The sequence below is a fragment of the Misgurnus anguillicaudatus genome, chromosome 5 (assembly GCF_027580225.2).
Source record: "Misgurnus anguillicaudatus chromosome 5, ASM2758022v2, whole genome shotgun sequence".
Lineage (NCBI taxonomy): Eukaryota > Metazoa > Chordata > Actinopteri > Cypriniformes > Cobitidae > Misgurnus > Misgurnus anguillicaudatus.
In genome coordinates, this window is record NC_073341.2 from 13,920,701 (window position 1) to 13,939,901 (window position 19,201).

The 19,201-nt window shown below is 37.7% G+C and overlaps 2 protein-coding genes and 1 long non-coding RNA gene across 3 annotated transcripts; all 3 read left to right on the top strand.

Moving 5' to 3' along the window:
- The first annotated feature begins 640 nt into the window (after window positions 1-640).
- Window positions 641-5,392, top strand: LOC129413419 (zinc finger BED domain-containing protein 5-like). Its single transcript, XM_073867374.1, has 10 exons — window positions 641-1,021; window positions 1,159-1,490; window positions 2,066-2,150; window positions 2,568-2,702; window positions 2,801-2,958; window positions 3,048-3,156; window positions 3,342-3,580; window positions 4,834-4,895; window positions 5,048-5,204; window positions 5,360-5,392. Exons 1-10 carry the CDS (start codon window positions 802-804, stop codon window positions 5,390-5,392), a joined length of 1,530 nt encoding a protein of 509 aa, XP_073723475.1. The 5' UTR covers window positions 641-801.
- A 3,352-nt stretch (window positions 5,393-8,744) lies between these two features.
- Window positions 8,745-11,876, top strand: LOC129413488 (uncharacterized). Its single transcript, XM_055167184.2, has one exon. It carries the CDS (start codon window positions 8,808-8,810, stop codon window positions 11,634-11,636), a length of 2,829 nt encoding a protein of 942 aa, XP_055023159.2. The 5' UTR covers window positions 8,745-8,807; the 3' UTR covers window positions 11,637-11,876.
- A 5,762-nt stretch (window positions 11,877-17,638) lies between these two features.
- On the top strand, window positions 17,639-18,366 carry LOC129413493 (uncharacterized). The gene is made up of 2 exons (XR_008633959.2): window positions 17,639-17,890; window positions 18,079-18,366. It is a non-coding gene; the product is annotated as an uncharacterized lncRNA (long non-coding RNA).
- The last annotated feature ends 835 nt before the right edge of the window (window positions 18,367-19,201 follow it).

Sequence of the window (19,201 nt, forward strand, 5' to 3'; positions counted from 1 at the left end):
ATTCAGCTATACTCTGGCTTTTATTTTAGTAATGTTTATATCCTGCCAATGTATACATTAATCATTGCATTTATCTGTTTAAAAGATGTCAGGGAAAAAGCAAAGAAGTATTTTTTCATTCTGGGCACCAAAGGGTCAGCCCCCTATAAAGGTTGCCAGATCAGAGGAGACAGTGGAAGATGTGTTGGCAGAGACTACAAGAAAAACAGTAGGGAAGAAATCAGAAGAGAACAGAGAGAATATAGCTGAAGAGGTGGTGGCAGAGACTGCAAGGGAAACAGTAGGGAAGAATGTAGAAGAGACAAGAGAGAACACAATCGAAGATATCATAGATGAGACAGTGGATGAGTCTGTGGACAACACAGGAAAGAAGAAAGCATTAAGTGGAGCAGCCACCTATAGGTGTACTTTTAAAAGTGAGTGGTCAGCCAAATGGCCATTCATTACCCTAGGCACCACCAGCTCCTACTACTGGTGCTCTGTTTGCAGACAGGAGAGCTCATGTGCCCATCAAGGTGTGACAGATGTAAACAGGCACATTAAAAGTAAAGGCCAAAGAACAGGCACTTCAGTCAACAAGTGGCATTGCACAGTTTTATGCTCCAGCTTCTGTTGGTGGTATGATAGCACAAGAGGCCAAGGTACATATGAAAAAAAACAGGTGGTGTTAGCTGATTTTTGTTAACATTGTAAGTTATTTTAAACATATAAAACAAATGTTGCACAGAATGCTTGATTTAGTGCATTAATTAACCCTTTCTGTTGCAGACAAGGAGAGCTGAGGTAAAGGTGGCTGTTGCAATGGTCCAACATAATGTGCCATTTGCAGTAGCAGATCATTTCAGCCCGCTGTTGAAGGAGTGCTTTAAAGATTCCACCACTGCACAGAATTTCAAGTGTGCGAGCACCAAAGCAACATGCATTATCAATGAAGCAGTGGTACCGCATTTTAGAAATGAGTTGGTGACAAAGATGAGGGAAAATCCTTTTACATTGATCACAGATGGGTCAAATGATACAGGTATTACTTTGACATTTGATACAGTATGTTTGTACACCTCCTGCATTTTCCGGCATCCATTTCTTTACAGAATACACACTCAACTTCAGCCTGATGTGTAGTTTTAATTATGTAAAACATGCACATTATCATTGCAGGACAAGAGAAGATGAACCCACTCACTGTGCGGATATATGATAGGGACACTAGCAAAGTTGTCCATAGGTTTTTGGATATGTGCACCACCAGTGGCCGTAACTGTGGCACAGCTGAAGTGATTTATCAAAAGATAAATGAGGCCTTGCAGAAAAATGTCATACCATGGGGAAACTGTGTAAGTCTGTCTATTGATAATGCACCAGTGAATACAGGAGCAAAAAATTCTATTGCATCAAGAATTTTGAATGAAAATGGAAACATTTACATCCATGGGTGCCCCTGCCACATAATTCACAACACGGCCAAACATGCTGGGCAGAGGTTTTTGGAAGTAAGTGTGATCATATATGCTTTTCCTGACATATCCGTTTAAACAGATAGATCACTTTAAAATTAAAATTCTGTCATCATTCACTCATCCTCATGTTGTTCAAAAGTGTATGAATTTCTTTTTTTCTGATGAACACAAAAGAAGATATTGTGAGAAATGATGGTAAACACACAGCAGATAGTGACCATTGACTTCCATAGTAGTGAAAAAATATTTTTGTATTTGGTAAGTATTGTGAAAAATGATGAAGAAAATCTTTTGATAAATGATGGTAAGCACAAAGTTGATGGTACCCATTACATTCCATCATATTTTTTTATTCCTACTATGGAAGTCAATGGAATATGGAATATCTGCTGTGTGTTTACCATAATTTCTCAAAAAAATGTTCTTTTGTGTTCATCAGAAATAATAAATTCATACAGGTTTGAACAATATGAGGATGAGTAAATGATGACAGAATTTTCATTTTAAAGTGAACTATCCCTTTAATGCCATGTAAAATAGTTTATGTGCTATATTGAAAGTATCTGTAAGCAAAATGGAACGTGAATAAATGATCATGTTTCATGCAGGTATCTGGATTTGATCCAGAGGATCTGTGTGTGGATGTTGGATACTGGTTTAGGGGAAGTACCAACCGTAAAGGATACCTATCAGGTTTGTGATTTAAAGGGACACTTCACCCATTTGCATTAAGCTTTGTATAGTTAGAAACCCAGTCATGTTTTTGAATGGTCATGCATCATTCCCTCTGTTTCCCTTGAGACAGGAGAAATATGGATTTCAGTGTTGCACTTCCTTTCAATGATGTAAAAATTGTCATTTTGCATCATTGAAAGAAGGAAGTCCTATATCTTTGTAGAGGGGGCGAGACTACAAACACTCCTTTTCTTGGTCAAATAGGCACCAAATTCGAAATTTATGTTACATTTCAACTACAAATATGATCCACTTTTAATAAAGATTAATTTGTCCATGGGTGAAATGCTCCTTTAACCAGCAAAAGTGTAGTACAAAGGAAATGCATAATATTTTCATTGAATTCATATTTAGGATTCTATATTTTCACCTCAGAATTTTGTGACTTCCATGGGAATGAATATATGGAAATGTTACAACATGTTTCCATTCGATGGTTGAGCCTGGAGAGCTGTGTGACTCGAATTCTGCGGCAGTATGAGCCACTCATCAGCTACTTCAAGTCTTTAAGTAGGCTGCATACTTCACTGACACTAATACAAGATTATAACAATAGAATGAAATGTAAAGATATGTAGTATGCATAACCTGTACTTCGTTATTCACAGATGAGAAACAACCAAGGTTCCGAAGGCTGATGGATGCATTTTCCAACCCACTAACGGAAGTGTACCTCCTCTTTTATCAGGCTACATTGCCAGCCTTCTCCACCTTGAACCTCCTCCTCCAGAGAGAGAGGTCATCCATCTTTCTTCTCCATGAAGAGGTAAAATGGGAGGGTTGGCATATGCTTCTGCCATTTTTTTAGTAGCAGCATGGTATTTAAAAAATCTTTTCTGAAATACAACTTTGTAGATGACAAAATTTGTTCGCAAGTTGTGCTCAAGGTTTCTAAAGCCAGTAGCACTACAGTGTCGAGATTTGCATGACATCCACTACAAGGACCCAGCAAACCAACTGCCAGGTAATGATCCCAAGTTTCACAAGCAGATACATACACTCCTTCCACTTACTGACCACAAAGAGAGAGTTTATTTTATCATTGTGATGGGATATACCTAAAGAGAGCTATTCAAGTTAGCAATTGTTTTTCTTCTTAATTCTTAATAATTTACTTGTTCATACTTCCTACTGCTTTATCACGGGTAGGAGAAAAGCTGAATGTTGGATTTACAACTAGGGCTACGCTCAACCGGCTCCTTGATACAGGAGATGTAACACCTCAACATGTGCAGAGGTTCCAAAAGGCAGCACTGGCGTTTCTAGTGAGGGCGGTGGAATATGCACTAGAAAAACTACCCCTGAGAGAGGCACTACTCAAGCATGCCAGATTTGTGGATGTCCAGCAGAGGACAGAGTGTGGCCAGTGTTGCCAGATAGAGTTGATGGTTTCCAGCCCAAAAGTGTTCCAAAACCCGCCCAAACGCACAAAAAACCGCCCAAAATATTAAAGTCAACATTTTGGTTTAATTTGATTAGCATTTAGTTATTTTAACTTACACACTTAATGTAACATACTATAGCTAGCGACACCAGAACAGAACCACACTAGCAAAATGACATAACTTGTTAACAGCTACATTATGCTCCCTCGCCCACACGCACAATGCACTTTTACAGCGTATATTTAAGTGTTTTATGATTATTCAAATACCCAATTCGTTAATAACGTTTTTTATCTATTTATATTATTATTAATAATGTATTTTTACTCTTGATAAATAGGTGTGTGTGAGAGAGAGATCGTAAATAGGCTTACCTTAAGCAGTAAATGCAGAACAATAATAATGGGCTGTTGGTTGTGCGTTAACTTGCAAGGAAGCTGAAGAACACTGTGAACATCTGAACTTTTCAGAACTATGTACAGTCTGGCTGAAATTCATGGTTCCACAATTGACTAAATGACAGCCGAACATTTGGTTCTGTTCACCTGAAATGCTCCGATAATTCATCCACGGCTCAAACACGTGTAATTGATGTCCGTTTCTCACTCCAGCTGCAGCCTGCGGAGGTCGCGTATGCAGGGTGCATACGTCATCAAGCCTGGTTTATTTTATTTAACTGACCATTACATTCGCAAGGTATAAGCATATTACAACAATTTACTATTAACTAAGAATAAAAGTCAACTTTATAACTGTTAATATTCTAAAACAAGACAGTCGATGACGTATATGGAGCCTAGAAATGCGACCTCCGGAGGCTGCAGCATTCGCATTGAGACACGGCCGATGTGTGACAAGCAACTTATACGTTGCAATCCGGAGTCCGTGTTGCAGAATTTGCAGTGCTATTTTCCGATTTAAAAGGCATTATCCATTTGATTCAGGCATGGGTCACTCTCCAACTCCTATCTGTAACATCTTGATTTCCCGCTGAGAGAGCTGGCTGGCTGCTATCACTTGTGATTGGCTAAACGCGGACTCATCATCGGCGTGGCGTCAACACAAACACATGCAGTGGGCGTGTGTTTAGTAACGTCATGAAATACATGCACATTTGGGTTTTTTGTTAAATAATAAGCCTATAAAATGCACGTTTCAAACCCGCCCAACTGATCCCAAACCAGCCCAATTTTTGCACAACCGCCCAAGCCAATTTTTACCCGCACAATCAAATTCAAAACCGCCCAATTGGGCAGGAACCCGCCCAATCTGGCAACACTGAGTGTGGCATTGAAGATGCCTTATACTTTGTTGACAGGTAAGGGTTTCCTTATTTATTTTTCTTTTTTTATTTCCTGTATTCCTTTTTTAAACATTTTGAATGGATTGATAAGTTTTGATGGTCACTAAACAAACCCTGTTGTTTCTCCCACTATATCTTAAACAGTTCAGTGCATATTTTTGTTTTAGGTTTGCTGAATTGCTTCCATACCAGGGACCCCAAGAGCATGATCAACTTAGTGAGGAGTTCCTCGAATATCAATTGATGGACATCACTATGCCCCAAGACCCATCCACTTGTGACAGTGAGGGTTTTTGGGGAAATATGACATCAGTAAAGAACAGGGTAAGAGATATTCTACACCCTTTGACATTTACTTAATCAACATATTAGTAATTAGGCCTCTTTGATAACTTTTTTAAAGGTGACTGGATTAAGCAGATTTGGAAGGCTGTCCAAGATTGCCAAACTGGTTTTAGTTCTTCCCCACTCAACTGCAGATGCAGAGAGAGTGTTTTCCATGGTTGGTTTGAACAAAACCAAAACTAGGAATAGTTTGGCTCTGGATGGAACACTCTCTTCCATCATGATGGTGAAAATGGCAAGCATTGAACCACAGTGCTTTAAGTGGGAGCCGCCTACCTCTGTAATCAAGGCCTCAAAACATGCAACAAACACTTACAATATAAAACATTCATAAACCAAATGTACTCTCTCACACATGCTCACACAAACACACCTTGTAGTGTAAGTATGCTCAGGGCAAGTTCTGCAATGTTGCTGTTCAGTTGGCTCATTTGGGGCAATTTTTTATATATTTGTATTTTTGAAATAAAACAATGTATTTAATTTCTATGACTTTGTCTTTAATTAGATTTCCCAACTGTTATAATTTCTATTTGTGCTAATCAATTATAAACAATATATTAAATTTAACTGCTACCAAAAACCTGAGAGAATTGGTTGGGGCCGAGGGGTCGCTGCTGCAAATATTTAAGTGGCTCCTCCCCTAACAGATGAAATCTCACTCCAAACTTTTGATAAAACTTGAGAGCCCTGATACATATACGCATAATATAATATACATCTGCAAATAAGCAAACCTTTTATCACTAAAACTTGTCGCACTTTTAAAACATTAAGGGACAAATTTACTTATTATTCTTTTGGCGTTAAATAACGACTGATGGGACTTACTAAATAATTAGCAATGAAAGGGGTTGTTTTTGCATATCCATTTGTAGATGGTTTCTTTTCAGATGCAACAATAATGGGAGAGAATATTAACTTTTTCCCCCGACAGCGTTTTAAAAAAAAGTTGCCAGTCAGTGCCAGCATTTTTTATGATTTTCACAAAAGTTTAATGCCTTCCAGAAGATTTTCTTCTTTAAATATATAAACATACAATATATCAAATGAAAGAACAAACCCTCTGCTTTTAAACCCAAAACAGTTTCATCCTACCTTCATTTGTTCTCTTTTTATTATCTCTCAAATATGGGTAGGTTTCTTCATAAATACAACATTTTGAGCAAAAAGCTGAGATAATTCAATTTTTGTGAAAGACTTCTGATAGTCTGAAGTCCTATTCAGAGCGATGATCAACACACGCTGCATTTGAACAGTTTGAGGGGAGGGGTTGCTTCCTGGTTGCATAAGTTGGGAAATCTTGTGGATAATAGTGGTTTTGCGGATTATTGGAAAAACTTGTCATTGGCAGGGAAGCGTTTTCTCTTAATTGACAAGTTAACTTGTCAAAGGCGGGGAAAGAGTTAAAATTTAGTTTGAAATTATTGGTATTTGTGCTATTATTTAACACCGGAAAAGCATGTCTGAAACAACTTGGCATTAGAAATGTCTGCAGTTGTTGTTGAGGCAGTTGATGAATAACAGGGATAAGAAAACTCATGGTAGAAGGGAGAGGATTTTATCCACACGTATCACAGTTTATTTGGAATGCCAGAGGAACATATTTTTCAAAAATATTGTTTACCAAGCCATGCTATGTTTAATTTGCTGGAGAAAAGAGGAGTCACCAGGAGAAGTCACATCAGGTGTTTCAAATCTTCTTGTAAACTTTCATTTTATGGAATTTCACACTCCGCATTTTCATCTGCGATGTCTGTGGTGCTGAACTCAAGCGCATCAGATGTTAGTACCCGCAACTGAGATGGTATTTCAAGCATTCTGACTTATTAAAACAGTTATAGAGTTGTTTCCTCATGCTAAACGTAGGCAAAGTGTCAAAACAGCAGTTGGACTTGTTACAGAGTATTTCTGTGCCGAAAGCACTTCGCCAGGGTTCGTACAAGTTTCGGCTAGTTTTTTTCGATTACAGTTCTAACTGACGTTTCAGGGGTTTTCGATACGTATCACTTCTTTATATGGGCTTCTACCGGAAAACTTCCCCCGGAAAACCCCGCCCACCCGTCAGTCAGCGGGAGACGCTAGAGCTTGCTAACAGCTTATCACGCCACTCAGCTTTGTTTAATTTCAAAAGTCAACAATGGCACAACAAGAAGTGTGTTTTTTGATGTAAGGAGAAGACATCCAGCCTTATGGAAACAATGGATATAGTTTATTATCTGGGGTAGCAGCGGAGTTTTGCGTGTGTGTTTGATGCGGTGGATTTTCAGAACCGGGTCATGACGAGTTGCATGCGGTAAGTAAGACTTCTGTCTTAGGTTGGAAATAGGCGCGTGTATATTATATAAATGCCACGAACATGTAGTGAATCATAAGTTAAAACAGTGTTGTATAGTGTTGCATGACTCGTACTCGCTCCTCCCGCGGTATAACTCCTCCTTCTTCATTTTTTCGTACGTTATTGGAAAGATTTGGTAAAGCTAATCTTTTATAAATCTGATTAAACTAAAGACTCTTCAGAGATATAAAGGATGTCATACTACCCTATAGGTACTCCAGATTAACATCAGAAATGCAGAAACAGCGTGTGTTACGTGAGCTTTAAAACATTCACTATAAATACAAAAGACATCACATGGGACAAATTATGTTACACACAAAAACATTTGAAGTCATTTGCAACCCACCTCTGCAACCCGGCTGGGGCATTGTTCACTTCGGCTCAAAAGAGAGATGTTAATTGCGCGACCACTCACCTTCATCTGCCTTCGTAAAAACCTTCTGATGCGCGCGTTACAGATCAACTAAGCAATAAGCTGATGACATGTGAGAGGGCTGTGTGTCATCGCCTGACTCCGAATAAAAAAAACACTGACTCAACAGTATGATGGGTTCCAGTGTTAAGAGAGCGCTCAATATATCAATATATTGTTGTGCAGTATAAAACAGTTGCTCAAAGTCTTGTTAAAACATGTTTAGTAAGGGTTTTGTCTCAGAGACTCAAATTTTGTTGCTTTTTGAATAACTACACATAAACATTATTCACTCAAAAATACAAGTGTACTTACATATTGCTCACATATTATGGTAGCACAGTTTGTGCTGAATAAAGTGTAATAAGACTTTTGCCATAGTTATGTTTTTATGTTTAAATATACTGTAAAAATGTTAGTTAATCCAACTTAAAAATATAAATTAACTAAAAAAAGGGATGTAATATTTGTTGTGTCAAATAATATTTTTGAGTAGAATTAACTCAAAATTGTAAGGCAACCAGGTAACTTATATTTTTAAGTTGAACCAACTTTTTTACAGTGTGGCAGGGCAGGTCAAAACTTCTCCAGGCCTAAAACCCCCTCAGACCACAAAGGGTTAACATTTTGTTCAAGACAAATAAGGCAACTGAGAAAAAACTTGCATCTATGCTGTCTTGTCACAAATAAAGGAAGTATACTTAAATAAATTAAATATAAATAATCGTACACTGACATTCAGATACAAAGCGGCGACACTGAGATGAGACAACAGAATCACAACAGAAGATTAAACTTGAGCTGAATAAAAATCACCCAGGAATTGAAGATGATTCATCTGTTCACATTCTTTTTATTGTTTCTAAGGACTTCATGTGTATTTTCTTGGTCTGCTGGGAAATGTATCTTTTACGATGATTTGGAAGAATTTCCTGTTGACACGTCATGTAATGGAAAACCAAACAGTGCATCCTGCACTCAGGTCACCGATATTAAAGAGGATCTCCGAAGACTTCCATCAAATTTACTGAACCTCTGCATTGATATGGATTATGAGTATATTGGTGTCTTGGTTCCAGATTCATTTTCACGCTTTTCTTTTCTGGAATACCTTCAAATTGTTGGATGTTTTTCCAAGATCTCTCCAAAAGCTTTTACTGGATTGTTAAAGTTAAAATCATTGCGGTTATTGTATTCCACCTTTAGGGGAGGCTGTTGTGAAGTAGCTGTTGATTTCAGTGGTCTTCCTTCACTTAAAACATTGTTTCTTTCACAATACAGTTTGTCATTAATGGCACCAAATGTTTTTGATGCAATTCCTCAGCTACAGATTTTAGGCATGTACAATGTGTGTTTAAAAGATCTGTCTGAGATTCTGTGTCGACTGGGAAATTTAAAATCACTAAAAATGTTTTATCTTGATGAGCAAGTTTTTAATAGTCTTCAGTTCCCAAACTGCTCCATTTACAACATCTCTAACAGTTACATATCTACTGTACACAATATTGAAGACGTCTCTTTGAGTTTAGGATCAATAGAGCACATAGATGAAGGGGCTTTGAGCGTTTTGGGATATTTATCTTCTCTGGATTGTGGTTTCAGATCAGATTTTCTCAAAGATCTTTCTATGACTGGAGTAAATCAAATTTATAGCTTGAATTTTCATGTGGATGTACTTAACATTGATGAGTTGTGTTACGCAGCAAAGTTATATTATACTAAATCTATAGATGTTAGTTACCAGACTATTAACTTGCCAGCTATATCTACAAATATCTCTGAAGATTGTAAGGAAGTTGCACACATTTCTCTCAATCTATTTAGAATTTTTAAAATTGTACCTTTAGATGTAAATTTGATCTTTCAGTTTTTCAGCAATCTCTTAACAATCTGTGTAAGTGAACATATGCTCAGTTCAAATGATTTTAAATCTCTTTGTTTGTCCAATCCACAGTTAGTCGAGCAGCTGTCTTTTTTGCGTCTACACGCAACTAACATAAGTGAGATAATTTCTAACCAGTTCATGTGTTTCACAAATCTTGAGCGTTTGGGTTTAATTTCAAGTAATATTTCCAGCATAGAAGATTTTGCTTTCAGTGGATTAGACAAACTAAAAGAATTAAACCTCTTAAAGAACAAGTTATCTTACATTTATCAAGACACATTCAGTGGTCTGTATGAACTAATGGTCCTAAATCTTCAAGAAAACCCTATCATTCAAATTAAATCAAATTCATTTGGACATCTTATTAACCTTCGCACACTTCTTCTGGGAGATTTAAAGTTTTCACCTAACATGTCACAGGTCAAGCTGCATTTATCTGATATATTCGGAAGTGTCCCGTATAATCTGAGTCATGTGTCTATTAGTTCAGGCTTGAGACCAATGCGCTTGATCATTGGTAATATTACACTGAATCAAAGTCTTGACCTCCAAATCAAAGGTCAATATGTCACAGTTGAGGATTGTGACAGTCCACTCTTGACATCTGTAGTCACACTTCAAATAAATGCAGATTTTGTCATCTGTGGAAAGGAGTTTATTGGGAAATATGTTAAATCAGTTGTTAGTCTGGAATTCAGATCAATGTTTTCAGACAACATTGGTGACTTGGCAGTAATAAATCAGCTTGTTCATTTAAAAAACCTAAAGCTGGAAAACATTGATTTGTCAAAGCAGCCAAATGTGCCAATAATGTTTCACAACTTGACAAAATTACGAACCCTGATCTTGGCAAACTGCAGAATTTTCTTTCTGGATGGAAGTCTGACAAAGGACCTAAAGGCGCTGACATTTATGTTTTTTAAATCATATAATGATGTAAAGATTCTTCAAACCTTTGTTGAACAGCTTACTAGTTTAAAATATCTCAGACTCGAGGAGTTGCGATTATACTGCAGTTGTGATAATGCTTGGCTGATCTCATGGATGATGAACAACAGGCAGGTTCAGGTTTCTGTGATTGTGCCTACCATGAATGAACTTCAATGTTTAACTAAGAATGAAGTTGACCATCTGAACTTTGTTCATTACACACAGGAGAACTGTTCATTTGATATTGAATTTGTGCTCTTCGCCTCAACTTCTGCTTTGTTATATTTGTTTATGTTTGTATCATTGTCATATCAGTTTGTAGGGAAATACATAATGCCGCTCTATTATATTGCCAGCGGATGGTTCAGAGAAGCGTTGCGTATGGATGCCAAACGGCAGTACCGCTACGATGTTTTTATTTCCTACAGCAGTAAGGATGAGCGCTGGGTCATGGAAAAACTTCTTCCCAACTTGGAGCAGCGTGGCCCTCCGTTCTTACGTCTCTGTTTACACGGTCGGGACTTTCAGTTGGGGCAAGACATTGTGGAAAACATCACAGACAGCATCTATGCAAGCCGCCGAACTCTTTGTCTTGTCAGCCGTAACTTCCTCCGTAGCACCTGGTGTACTTTGGAGATGCAGCTGGGCACCTACCGGCTCCAGGTAGAACAGAGGGACATTCTTATCTTGGTCTTCTTAGAAAAAATCCCCTCTCGCTTGCTATCCTACCATCACAGGTTGGCCCGGCAGATAAAAACTAGGACCTATCTGGACTGGCCAATGGACACTGAGAAGCATGAGGAATTCTGGGACAGGTTATGGGTTAAATTGAGCTCTGATTAAAGTAGCTAGACTTTACTGTACGCATTCATAAACACATTTAACCCTCATGTGCTCACCAAGACATTTTGGTACTTTTCAATTTTTTTTGTCATGTTGGCTGTGTTAATGCAAACATTTTGATGAAAGCATGTATATTTATCTTTATTTTTGCTTTCATAAATGTTTTCATTTTAAATGCCTCAGATACTTAAGGACATAAATGTCCCTATTGAATCCCATTAAAACTGCAAATTTTAATATGTGTGCCATTTAAGCATAAATCATGCATTCTGTATAAAAATGCTTTTTTTAAATGTGTAAAATGTGTGAAATGTAAAATGTGTGATTTCATTCCTTGTTTGCATTGTTCTGTATTTGTTATTGGTTTTGTACACCCTGCTGAAAAATACCATCAGCTAAACCAGCATGGACCAGCTAGGAAATGATGCTTGTCTACAGTGTTGGGAAAGCTACTTTGAAACTTTAGTTAACTAAGCTACAAGCTACTTATTAGTAAAAGTAGTTAAACTACAGCCAAGCTACACATCTGAAAAAGTAGTTAGCTACACTACAAGTTACTATAAAAAGTAGCTAGCTACTTTGTAAAAAAATCTAAGTAGTTTAAGTGGCGTAATATTACAAATAACTAAATATTATTTTAATGAAAAATGTTTTAAGAAAAGGATTTGGGGTTTAAAACAACATAATGTAATTCAATTATGATTTCAGTATTCTATATTTATCTCAAACTGATAGTCTGATAGTCTTTAAAATGTACAATGTATAGTCATAAAAAGAAAAAAAAATAGAGAGCATAAATATGTTTTTATTAATGACTTAGAAACACTTTTTATATAATATAATAATTATGAATCATTATTAATATTTTTTATGAACGAACTAGGTAATTAAATAATGTGGTTTGATAAATGCCCTATAATATAAGAAGTTAAATGCAGATTTCCTTTTCTGTTTGATTGCCGTGGCGGTTCTAGACCATTTCAACCGGGGGGCCAAGCTGGCATTACATTTGCATTACATATTCCGAATCAGTCACATTAACTGTATTCTGCGATTTTTGTGGTTTATTGCAAAAAGATCAGCAAATTCATCTACATTTAAGGCCTTTGCCCTCCTTGACTCAATACTTAGAACACCTAAATTGCTTAATCTGTCATCTGACATTGTGGACCTGAGATTTAGTGCAGAACAACTCAGTTCACAAGCAGCAGTACTAACAGGGATTAAAACAGCTATCTTGCATAGTTTAAAAAGCTCAAATGAAACTTCTTTATGAGGTTCAATGAATAATGCCAGCTCTACTAGGGTTTCTGCATGCCACTCTATATTTTCCTATCTAAAATTCTTTTAAACTGATGTAGTTCATACCCCAAGTCCTCAATATTTGATTCATACAGTCTAGCAAATGGAAAAAGGGACTTTGAGAAACACACTTGTAGGGTTTAGATTTTGGATGTCAGACACTATTTCACAGGTTTTGCTAGAAAACCTTCTGTTAAGCTCATTAAGCATCTGATCTAAAACAGGGTAGAAAAGAGTTGTATGAAAACTATCTTTTTCTCGCTCTGAATCTGACCTCTGACCCACTGTACTGAGGACACAATCTGCATTAAATTTAGAGCTTAGCTTTTTTGTTCGTTTTGCAGGGGGCTTTATTGCAGTATCACATTGCTTAGCTATGTTCAACACTTTACTCCATAGGTCATCAAAAAATGACTCATCCCTGTAGTCATTCAAAGTCTGAACTAAAGAATCAACTAAATCAATAGCCTTTGACATATCAAGTGATGAAGACTGTAGCATATCTGATAAAAATGTTCCTTCTCCAAACACTTTATGGAGGGTAACAAGGCACACATGAACTGTAAATCTATCTGCGCAAGCAGACCTCTATCCTCATCACATCTGTCACCACTGTGTTCTTGGACTATGTCTTGCAGAATCTATCCATAATAGTATGTAGAGCCATATATCGACATGCCCAGTGAGTGTCACTTGGCCTCTGAAGCTCTCTAGCCAGTGCACCTGGGTAGATCTCTTTCTGTATACTAAGCCATTTTTGATGCACATATGACCCAGATGTGAAGACATACAGTCTTTCTAGTAAGGAGAAAAACTCTCGTACCTCAGGGATAGCTTCAAGCAGTGGTACAGGAAAAAGTTTGCATCTTTCAAGAAGACTGATTTTTATGCAAGACCACACACCTTCACATGCATCAAAGTACTCCACTGCATGGCTGGCCAGTAAAGGCCTAAAAGATGAAAAACTAATGACATGGCCCCCTTCTTCACCTGACTTAAACCCTATTGAGAACTTTTGGGCCCTTCTTAAGCAGGACATTTACAGTGAAGGTAAACGGTAAACATCTCTGAACAGTGTCTGGGAGGCTGTGGTTGCGTTGCGTCTGCACAAAATGTTGGTTCAGACCAGATCAAGAAACTGACTCTTTGAATGGAAGCCTTGTGACTGTTATCGAAAAGATTTAGATTAGATTCTTTATTGTCCCCAGATAATTGTTTTCACACAGTCAGGTTGTCCAGGACAGCATACATTACAACTAATACACCCTTATATAGCAGATGACAAATAAACCCTTATTCCCACTTATACAACAGATAACATATAAACCCTCTTCCTACACACGACAGATAACAAAAAAAAACATCCTCACACATATAGTCCAGAAAAACATATGGAAAACATAGACATCTAGACAAGAATAAACATGACATGGGCAATATACAGTGATACCAGTGAAATCTACATACTCTTATTTAGTGCTATGATAGCTGTAGGGACAAAACTTTTTTTGATATGGGCCTTTTTCCAGTTCAGTACCTTATATCTGCAGCCAGATGGGAGTAAAGTGAAGAATCGGTTAAGAAGGGTGGCTATATGGGTCAATGAGGGTTTTCTTTTTTTTAAATTTCAGAAATGTTTATTTGTAAATTTAGAGTTTGTTTATTATTCTCACTTTAACAGGTAATAAAAAACAAGTGAGATGGGAAAATCTTTTTCATGTAGTTGCATAATAATTCTGCACACTAATAGTTGCCTAATAACGGTGCACATAAAAATATTTTTTTAAGAAAGCCAAAACTTAACTTTTACTACTTAAATGTTCAGGTTTGAGGGTTTATTAACATTTTGAATTGACCAAGAGCAATGTAGTTGTACAATAACAAAAGTAATCCTCAAAAATACAACTTGCCTTGCATGTTTTACGATACTGTTGTGTTCCGCTTTAAGCAGTCCCTCTAAAAAAAATGTGTTTTTTGTTCCGCGTTGCCACTGTCTAAGTAAGGGATAATGTAGAGGCAGCCGGTAGTTATCGGGAAATAAGCCCCGACAGTGTGATCAGGACCCGACGCGAAGCGACATTTAAGACCAACTTTAAAGTAAAAAACATTGCTTGAATAATATCAAATGCTGACTGTAAATCATCCAGAGCTTTTTGTTGTTTAAGAGGAGAACAATAGACGACAGTCTCACCTGCATAAAAGTGGAACCTTGTTTTTTCAATATTTACTTCTAGACAATTATATATAGTAAATAATAATGGCCCCCATACAGATCCTTGGGGGACTCCCATACCAACTTCCATTGAGTCTGATTTAATACCTTCCACTTGCACACACTGAGTTCCTCCCTTTAAATAAGCATTAGGCTAAACCACAAGACTACATTGTCTGATAGGCCAACACTGCTTAGCTTATCTAACAAAATGTTAAGGTCCACTGTATCAAATGCTTTAGTTAAATCAATAAAAATACACGCAAAGTGGTGTTCTGTGATCAATGAGTCAGCCTAACCTAAACCCAACATGGCCGTCGGTGGTGAAGAACAGTCAGCTTTTGTGGTAAGTACAAATATTTTTCTTAAAAAAGAAAGAAATATATTTTAGCATTTTAACTGTATATTTTCTTTCAGGGCTTCACAACTTCCTCATTTTACGGTAAAAGGAATGGGAGCAGAGGAGAGGGGATGTGAGTTATAAAGCAGATACAAATAAATTCTATAGATTCTGAGACAAATGATGAAGTTTTTGTCAACCTGCCAAGAGAGGTTGATACAAAGAGTGAGGATGAGAGTGACAGTTCCACTGAGGAGGTTGAAGATGTAACAATGCAGGAGTGTAAAAGAACCAAAAAATGTAGCTACTTTTCCTCATGTCAGGCATGCATTCTACTGAATTGCAACAGATGAGAGATCTCTTAATGAAACAAATATAGTTTACATTAAGGTGTAGTTCAGGCATTATACAAAATAAATAAATAGCTAAATAATTCATTAAGTTGTTAATGTATTATCCAAAATATTTGTTATTTTTGCAGTTGGAGGAAGAAAAGGTTTGAGCATCAGTCAGCAGCCAATAAAAAGAGATTCAGAATGCCTGATCAGCTTTCGTCTTCTTGCAGGTACTTTACCAGGTTCACCAGGACCGATGTTGTGCTGGTCTAGTAGATTGCATGTCGGACCCAGCTATCCTACAGGTACGCACTTTTGGTGGTGGTACATTATTGTCTGGCTGTGATCACCACACTTATCTCCTTTGCTTTGTGTCATTGGATTTTGGTGATGATGTTGGTATGGGGAGTGACGCAGCTGAAGCACGAGTCAACAGGTGTCTCAATAGCTGGAGTTGGCGTACTGTGACCTGGGATACCATGCTGCAAGCGGGAGTGACACGGAGTATCATACAAGCTTGTGCATTACGAAACCCCTGGGAAATAAGGAAAACTCTGTTCCGATCAAGTCACTGACTTCCATTTCTGCGAACTCTGGTTTAGGTACCTCACTTTTTGTCTGCCAGCTTCATATATGTGCCACATATATGATCATAAATGTGTAGTTTTATGCTCGGGCACTAAGAAAGGGTGCCCACGCTATCTAACCAATGGAGCTCTGGGGCCGTATTCACAAAGAAAAGTAGCTCCTAACTGGCGAATTTAGGAGCAACTCCTAAAAATAATGGGCGTGTCACTCCTAACTTTAGGACTCCTAATTTTTTTCACTAAGAGTAATTCACAAAGCATTTTAGCCCTAAAAGTAAAACCTAAGTCTGGGACAGCTTAAAAGAAGTCGAGAGGACTCCTAACTCACTAAGACCTATTCACAAAGGATCGTACAATGGATGTGCGATGAAGTGTGTTGGGAGACACTCAATGACACAGAGTTGTTACAAAAATACCGCCTTAACCGTGAGGGAATACTGATTGTATTGTGAGGGATGCAATAACAGCGCCAACTAATCGCAACAACCCAATCAGTGCTGAATTTAAATGTTTGATAACATGCTGCTACCTGGCAAGGGTGAAATTGCAATTGTGCAATGCAGAAGATCTAGTGATATCTCAGCCATTGGTAAGCAGATCCATCCACCAAACCATCAATGCACTCTGTAGACCCTGTGTTATTCGACAGTTCATAAGTTTCCCTATGGACATTCGCCATCTCCAAAGAAACAAATACAGCTTTATGGATATTGGTGGTGTGCCCGGAGTGGTCGGTGCTATAGATGGGACACATATTAAAATAATTGCACCGCGTTATGATGAGGACGTGTTTGTGAATAGAAAGTAAACCCACTCTTCAATCAATACCCAGATTGTGTTTGATGCAAACTTCACAATAATCGATGTTGCTGCAAAGTGGCCTGGATCCACTCATGACTAAAGCATATTGATTGATAGTGGTTTGAGACAACTGTTTGAGAGACGTCATGTGCCAGCTGGATGTCACTTGGTGAGGACAGTGACTATCCCTGTGAATCGTGGCTCCTTACACCTTACCGCCATCCACAAGTGGGACCACAGTTAAATTACAATAGGTAAGTGCACATGTTGGCAATATTATTTAGGTGCCAAAATTCAATAGCACAACAAAATTGAATTTTGGCACCTTATTACAAATTATAGTGGTATCTCTTGGTGTTGTTGGTTAAATCAATAATGTTTACTGTTCCTTGGTGTATGTTTTAGAGCACACAAGAAGACAGTGTTGTGGAAAGGGGGATTGGACAGCTAAAGCAACGTTTCCAGATTTACATAGTGAAATCCGCCTTAGTCCAGAGAAGACATGTTAAGTGATCACTGTGTGCGCTTCTTCACAACCTGTGCCGGCAAAGGAACATACCATAGACAGGAGATTGTGATGAGTTTGATGATGATGACAATGAACACAACCAATTTGTTCATGAAGTGGAACAATGTGGACTGGCATTCAGTGATCACTTTGTCCATACACACTTTGGGTAAATAATCAAATATGCACAAATGAGTTAAGACACATTTTTGCTCAATTGAGGTGTATTAATTCCCTTTGCATTTTTGCAATCTTTACAGTGTAATATTCAGGCTTTAATTGTATTAGCTTCTCTTTTGCATCAAGGACCCTTTTCTGCCATTTTAACACACACATTTTCATCATCTTTTCTTCCAGGGGTGATGGCCATGCACAAGCAGCAGGCCTGAGGGAGGAGGCAGGTGATGGGATTGAGAAAGAGGAAGCTAGAAGAGGAAGAGATGCAGTAAGAGGAAGAGGTGCTGGAAGAGGAAGAGGTGCTGGAAGAGGAAGATGACTTGCATCTTAAGGACCTGGGTTTCCATTTGGCCTGTAACATAAATTGTAGCCTGTTAAAACATCATATAATTTGGGAACACAGTTTTTGTGTGGGTGTTTGATTTGCACATAATGATATTGTATGTCTTTCATTAAATATCACCAAAATGTACAAGTATTCCAATCATTGCATAAACATAGCCTACCCCTCTATTTCCTTTAGCAGCTGCATTGCCGGATCGGTTGTACCCTTAATGCCTGTTATGTTGGTGTCTGACCCAATGACACTATACACCACCAATGCAATGTGGCTCAGTGGCTTAGGTGCTGGTCCTCCTCCTTAACACATACATGGACAGTTTCACCAATTCAAAAGCATTGCCTACATAACACTTAAAAGCACACTTTTATGTCACGCGGTTATGTGACTGTGAGAGAAGCAGGAGGGTTTGTGAGGATCCTGGAGGATTTTTTCTCTATTTCACACATCGACATGCTCTTTCAGCAGCTTCAGAAACGAAACATTGACCTCATCGTCATCAAAGCTGCATTCTGTAATAGGGGTCGAACACTTATCGATCTGGTCGATTTTCGACATCGATATTAAGCATTTTGCCGATCGTCGACATCGCAGTTTTAAAAGCCGATTTGCCGATAATGTAATTTTATTTTAAAATGCCCTATTTGGCTCTGATGCAGTCAAGGAGTAAGGCGTAAACGCCTGTCTTGGCTACTACATACTTAAGGAATAGGCTATTGAACTATTAAAAGTGTGCCTATAATATGGTTTTAATGTTATAGTTATATGAAAACATTTGCGGTCTTTTCAACATCATACACATGAAGCTATGAAGGCAATTAAATTATTTACACTTATTATATAAATTCAAATTGTGCTAGTTAATCCATTGATGTTCAAAATGATGATATATGCAAAGTTTAAGATATCATAATAATAATAATAATAATAATAATAAAATAATTCATTTATCAATTCATTTTT